At 53.1% G+C, this 6,607-nt stretch overlaps 1 protein-coding gene across 3 annotated transcripts in view; it reads left to right on the top strand.

The window, feature by feature from the left end:
* Grid2ip (Grid2 interacting protein) overlaps nt 1–6,607 on the top strand; it is a 35,624-nt gene that overhangs the window by 23,306 nt on the left and 5,711 nt on the right. For all 3 annotated transcript variants that reach the window (XM_028756077.1, XM_028756075.1, XM_028756074.1), the window contains 6 exons: nt 236–376; nt 1,044–1,141; nt 1,313–1,430; nt 2,572–2,927; nt 3,497–3,913; nt 6,414–6,501. In XM_028756077.1, the coding sequence (XP_028611910.1) occupies nt 236–376; nt 1,044–1,141; nt 1,313–1,430; nt 2,572–2,927; nt 3,497–3,913; nt 6,414–6,501 (1,218 nt within the window). The remainder of the gene's footprint in view (nt 1–235; nt 377–1,043; nt 1,142–1,312; nt 1,431–2,571; nt 2,928–3,496; nt 3,914–6,413; nt 6,502–6,607) is intronic.

The raw sequence follows: 6,607 nt of genomic DNA, 5'->3' as shown, positions 1-6,607 counted from the left end.
CCTAGAATCCCCCAGTGAGGGGCTGGGGTGTGGCTCAGTGGTAGGGCACTTGACTAGCATGCGCAAAGTACTGGATTTTATCTTCAGTGCTACCTAGGAAAAACTGTAGTGTTTTCTAGGAAGACCCCATGGCCCAGAGGCGACATTTTGGTGGTGATGACTTCTGTCTATTCCCTTGCCTGTGGTAGCTGACAGGACAAGGTCCGTGTGACAATTCTTGCCTGTCCCACCACAGAACCTGAATCCTCACTGGACCTGGAGCCCGAGTCCACGCCAGAGCCCACACCAGAGCCACAACCACGGAGTTCACTGAGGGCCTCCTCTATGTGCCGCCGCAGCCTGCGCTCCCAGGGCCTGGAGGCCAGCCTCAGCTGTGGTAAGGCCCCACATGGAAAGGCTGGAGCTGCTGTCCTCGCTTGTAAAATGGTCTTAGTGAAACAATGAGTATATTAGCCAAGGCTCTCTAGAGGGATAGAACCCACAGAGTGAATGTCAATCCCAACTAGCATTTAGATTGGTTTCCATAAGGGCTGAGCAGTCCCAACAATGGCTGTCAGCATGCCAGAGAGGCTGGACACCCAGTAGCTGCTCAATCCTTGAGCGGGAGACATCTGTAGTCCCAACTTAGTGCTGAAGCCCTGGAGGATTCCAAAGAGCTGCTGATTCAGTCTACACTGAAAGCCTGGAGAATCTGTGTTCTGCAGCAGCAGCAATACAACAGATCCACTCACCAGCAAGGAGGGAAGCCAGGCAGGCAAAGCACTGTTTTTCCATCATTTCTTTATATCCGAGCTTTAGCAGGGAGGTCCTGCCCATCCTGGAGTAGATGAGTCTTCTCAGTTAATTCTTCCAGGCAGTGTGTTTACAGACCCAGCCAGAAATATGACTCAGCTGATGCCAGATCCAGCTGAGCTGACAACCAAGACTAATCATCACATTGAGGAAATCAGGAGATAGCAAGGCTGAGTAAGGGCTGTGCAGGTTTGCACTGAGCTGTAGAGCTCAGACATGATAACAAGATTTCCGTGGCGCCTCCCTGGCAGGTCCTGGTGACTGCCCTGAGATGCCCCTACCTCTGATCCCAGGCGAGCGTCAGGCTGGTGATGGCACATCCCTCCCGGAAACCCCCAACCCCAAAATGGTGAGGTCTTTCTGCCTTCTAGATGTCAATGAACATGGATGTGGGTGGCCAGTGCACGGAGACCCCGACCAAAGTTTCCCAGATGCGATTTCAGGCCGGGGCAAACTGTCCATGTGTGGTCTCTAAGGTCCGAAGTAGGAGAAGGTTGGACTCTTCTCTGTTGCCCCCTAGATGTCAGCCGTCTACGCAGAGCTTGAGTCTCGACTGAACAGCAGCTTCAAAGGGAAGATAGGGACTGTGTCCAAATCCCGGGCCTCTCCACCAGTCCCCAGCCTGGTAGGCACTTCAGGTATGGCCTCAGCCAACCTCTGGTCCTGAGGGAGTACTGGCTTCTATTCTTCTAGCTGCCTGTCCGTGTCCTCCCTACTCCCAGGCATACCCCTAAAAGGTGTGCAGCTGAGTCACAGGGAAGCCTGGAGACCTCCATGCAATAGGTCTTCAAGGTTGGCTCATCCCAGCCCCTCATTTGTCCTTTGTGGTCTTCACTCCAGTGGTGATCTGGGAAAGCAGAGTGTCCCCCAAACAAGTCCTCAAGTTAGCATGTGGCTCTTGGATACCCTATGAAGTGCACACACTGCTTCATGAACGGTATAACTAGGAAGATTCTTTCTCTGCTGTCTGAGGGAGACCAGCCGTGCCTCTAACACAGTCCTGTCATCTCAGCTACTCGGGGAGCTGAGGCAGGAGGATCAAAGTTCAAAGAGTACAGGGCCAGTCTGGGCAACTTACCAAGACCCTGCCTCAAAACTTTAAGAAAGTAGGGCTCAGGGTACAGCTGGCAGCGTGTTTGCCTGGCATGCACGAGGCCCTGGGTTCCACCCTCAGCATCAGAAGAAATGAGTGTGGTGGAGCACTCCTGTGATCTAGCATCCAGGAAGTGGAAGCAGGAGGATTAGAAGTTCAAAGTTACCTTCAACCTACTAGGGAGTTCAAAGCCAGGCTGGGCTACATGAGATTCCATTTCAAAAAAAATATTTTTTTTTTTAAAGTAGGAAAGAAGGGTTCTGGAGATAGATACAACCAAATGGCACTTGCCTGGAATGTGCAAGGCCCCAGCCTCGGTCTCCACTACTGCGGGTGGGGCAACACAGCGGTGAGGGTCAGGGGTGGGGAGCAGAGGGCAGGGCCGACTGATGGAACACACTGATCCTCCTGAGCACCTGAGCCTTGCTGGTAGGGGTGGAGCCTCACGACCCTTGCCTGAAGCCTACGGGAGGATCCCTTGTGGGATACCTCTGAGGTATGTTCCCAGCCGAGCTAGGGTATGGCATGAATTGAAGCCAAGAGATACTTTGCGTTTCACCTGCTGTAACCAGAGAGGCAATAGCACAGAGACAGAAAGCACAGCTTAGGACAGACAGCAGACCCACTGTTCCACCCCCTGCTGGGCGCTGCCTGATAGGCTTCCTCTCCTTCCACCACCAATCAAGGGCCCAGGACCCTGTCTGGAGTCTCATGGCCCAGTGACCGGCTTCTGCCTTCCCCGTGCTATGACCCGCTGTGCTCTGGGGGTCTGGCCTCCCCCAGCAGCTCGGAGTCCCATCCCTACGCCAGCTTGGACAGCAGCAGAGCGCCCTCCCCACAGCCAGGCCTTGGATCCATCCACCCCGACAGCCCCCCAAGCCCAGACCCCATCCGGCCGCCCAGTCGCAGGAAGCTCTTCGCCTTCTCACGCCCGGTGCGGAGCCGAGACACAGATCGCTTCCTGGATGTGCTGAGCGAGCAGCTGGGCCCCCGTGTCACCATTGTGGATGACTTCCTGACACCGGAGAATGACTATGAGGAGGTGGGCACGCGAGTGGGCACAGACAGTTAGGGGTGGAGGTCTACAGAGGTACAGGGTCCCCCAGAAAGTCTGCAGGAGGCTTGTTTCACTGCAGATTGCCCCAAACTGTTTCACAACCTGCCTCAGTCTGTACTGGAATCTGTGTCAGGCTATCCCATTCCATGTCTGGAGCTAGCTCAAGTTATTCTCTGTCCATATTTATCCCACCCTTGTCTGAGGCTATCGTACATATTTTATCTCAGGTTACCCCACTCTTCATCCTCAGATACCCACCCAGCTCAGAGTCTCAGGCCAAACAATCACTTCTGTACCTTTTCCTGGGCTATCCCATCTTTTCCCTAAGGCTACCCCCATATATGTACTGTGTCTCAAGCCAGCCCCCTCTTTGTCCCAATCTGTTCTACGCGCACCTCAGGCTATCTCATTCACAAGGTCAGGCTGAAGTACTGGACTGCGGTCCTGGCCCATGGCTTCTCTTGCTTCCCCTTGTTCCGTGCACTCCCTGCCCTGCCCCCAGCTCCAGGCTGCAGGGCTCCAGGCTCACTTCCCTCTTGCTCTTCCCTGGGCAGATGAGCTTCCATGATGACCAGGGCAGCTTTGTGACAAATGAGAGGAGCAGCGCTAGCGAGTGTGTCAGCAGCAGCGAGGAGGGCAGTTCTCTGACCTACTCCTCCATCTCCGACCACATCCCCCCACCCCCGCTCAGCCCCCCGCCGCCACCGCCCCTGCCTTTCCACGACCCCAAACCCAGCTCCCGCACCTCCGATGGTCCCCGAGGTCCCCCTCAGTCACTGACCAAACCCCTCACCCAGATCAGCCATCCAGTTCCACCCCCACCCCCACCCCCTCTACCCCCACCTGTGCCCTGTGCACCCCCCATGCTATCACGAGGTGTGGGCCACCGCCGCAGCGAGACCAGCCACATGAGCGTCAAGCGCTTGCGCTGGGAACAGGTGGAGAACTCAGAAGGCACCATCTGGGGTCAGGTAGGTGACCTGGGGACCAGTGGCTCTCTCAACTGGGTGAGTGGTCTAGACAGAAACATAGAAGGCAAGCTCCATCTTCCTGACCTCGGGTTCCTCTTTCTCCTTCTCCTCCACCTCCTCTTCTTCCTCTTTAGTTTTTTTTTATTACATGTATTAAATTGGGGGGGGAGGGGACATGGGTGTAGAGGTCAAAGGGCAACATGTAAGAGTCAGTTCTCTCTTTCCACTACATAAATCCTAGAGATTTAACCCAGATCATCAAACCAGTGAAAGCAATTTTGGCTGCCGAACCATCTCACCAGTTCCTGGCCTCTAGAATTTTTCTTGGTCCTTCTCACACTGGGCAAAGAAGTGACAGCCTTGCTCATGACAAAGGTGTCCCCAAGCCAAAAGCACAGTGGGAGCTCTGGAACCACCCTGCCCATTGCAAACCCAATGCTCTTGAGGCTGGACTAGTTCTCTTAGACTCTGTTTTTTTACTCATGGCAATCCTCCTGCCTCAACACCCCCCAAAGTGTTGGGATTATAGAAATGAGCCACTACTCCAAGCTTAACTGCTCCTTTAAATATGACCAGGGGTGGGGAGGGGATGGTAAACTGGGTATAGTGGCTCATGCCCATAATTCCAGCACTTAGGAGGCTGGGGCAAAAGGATCGCTGTGAGTTCAACTTTGAGGCTAGCCTAGGCTATATACCGAGATTCTACATTAAAAAGAAAGGCCTGTGCATCTCCAGAGGGGATGTAACTCAGCAGAACAGAGCTGGCTTCTGAAGTTCAAGGCCCCAGATTCCATTTCCAGCACACAAATGAGGCATTATACTGCATGTCTGTAATTCCAACACTTGGGAGATGGAGGCAGGAGGATCAGAAGTTCAAGGCCATTCCTGTCTGTACAGTGAGTTTGAGGCCAGCCTGGCCTACATATCTCAAAGAGAAGGGAAACTTCTTATCTTGGGTTCCTGGAGACCATATTCCTACCATCCTGAGAGGAGTCCAGAAGCTTGCTCTCCAGTGTCACCTCCCTTGGTCACCAGGGCTGAACACACCTGGCCACCCTTCCTGCCAGGCATCCTTGCCCAGCAGCCTCATTCTGAGACTATTTCTCTACTTGTCTCTCTTCCATCAGCAATCACCCCCAACCTCGTCCCTGATCTAAGAGCCTCATGGCCACCACAGGTAGTCACTGCCTGCATAAACCACCCCAGCCCTTTGGTCCAGATTCCAGCCCCTGGCCTATCACAGCTTCAGCTGCCCCAGTGCCAGCTCATCCTGCTTATGGCAGTTCTAGGATGAACTCATTTCCTGCAAAGGAGAACCTCAAGCCGGGTGTGGTGATACACACCAGTCACCTAGCATTCTGTAGGCTGAGGAAAGAGGATCACAGGTTCAAGGCCTGCCTGAGTTACATAGCAAGTCCTTATCTGAAAATGGGGGTTGAAGGGTGCTGGGGGATTGCTCAGTGGACGGTGCCTGTCATGCAAGGTTCAGGACCTGAGTTTGGACCCAGCACCCCTGTGAAAATCTGGACATGCTGGTGTATATCTGTATCCTAGGTGATGGACCCCTGAAGCTCATTGGCCAGCTAACTTAACCAATTGGTAGAGCTCTAGGTTTAATGAAGAGGTGATCCCCCCAAAATATGGTGGATGGACCTAAAGAGATAGCTCAGTAGGTAAGAGCATTCACTGATCAAGCATGGGGACCTGAGTTCAAATCCCCAGTACCCATGTTTAATAAAACGCAGCACAGGACAAAGACATTTGATCTCTACCACTGTCCGCACGCACATGTACACATTGGCATACATGTGCACATAAACCAGACATATACAAAAGGAGACTTTAAAACAGGACAGCCCCCTCAGGTCTCTCTCTTTGGCCCTCTTGGATGTCAACATCATCTTCAACATCTTCATCATCTTCATGGATAGAGTTCCAAGAATGGCTGCTTCACTGACCAGAAGGAGAGTCAGTTTCTTAGCATATAACTTGGATTTTGCAGCATTTCTTTTTAAATGTGTGTGTGTGTGTGTGTGTGTGTGTGTGTGTGCACATGAGTGCAGGTGCCCTCAGAGGCCAGGAGAGGGCGTCAGATACCCTGAAGCTGGAGTTACCAGCAGTTGTGAACTGTCAGATCTTGAGTGTTGGGAACCACACTCAGGTCTTCTGCAAGAGCAGCAAGTATTCTTAACTGCTGAGCCATCTCTCCAGCCCCGGTTTATAGAATTCCTTCCTTTCTCCCTTTCTATATTTTTTGAGACAAGATCTCACTGTGTGGACCAGGCTGGCCTCCTGAGTTCTGGGATTGAAGGGGTGCACCACACATCCAGCCTCCATCTAGTGCTTCCCACCTGCACCCTCCCCTTGCTCTTGCCTTCCTCTTGGACCTCCTGGGCCCTATCTCTTTGGGGGTCTTCAGGATGGATCTCAGAGGACAAAGGTAGGCTCGTTGCCCTGGCTCTCCTTGCTCTGACTGTCTGATGACCATGATCACTTGCAGCTTGGGGAAGACTCTGACTATGACAAGCTGAGTGACATGGTGAAATACCTGGACCTGGAGCTCCACTTCGGCACCCAGAAACCTCCGAGTGAGTGGCCGTGCCACACTACCTGCTGCCTTCTAGTTTCCAGTTCTCAGAGCATGCAATTCTAGATACTGTGTCTCCAAACTTTCAGGCTTCCTGTTCTCAGAGC

Source organism: Grammomys surdaster, unplaced genomic scaffold, assembly GCF_004785775.1.
Source record: "Grammomys surdaster isolate TR1022 unplaced genomic scaffold, NIH_TR_1.0 126109, whole genome shotgun sequence".
NCBI lineage: Eukaryota > Metazoa > Chordata > Mammalia > Rodentia > Muridae > Grammomys > Grammomys surdaster.
The sequence above is the reverse complement of the archived record's forward strand: the minus strand, read 5'-3'. Positions and strand labels throughout refer to the sequence as shown.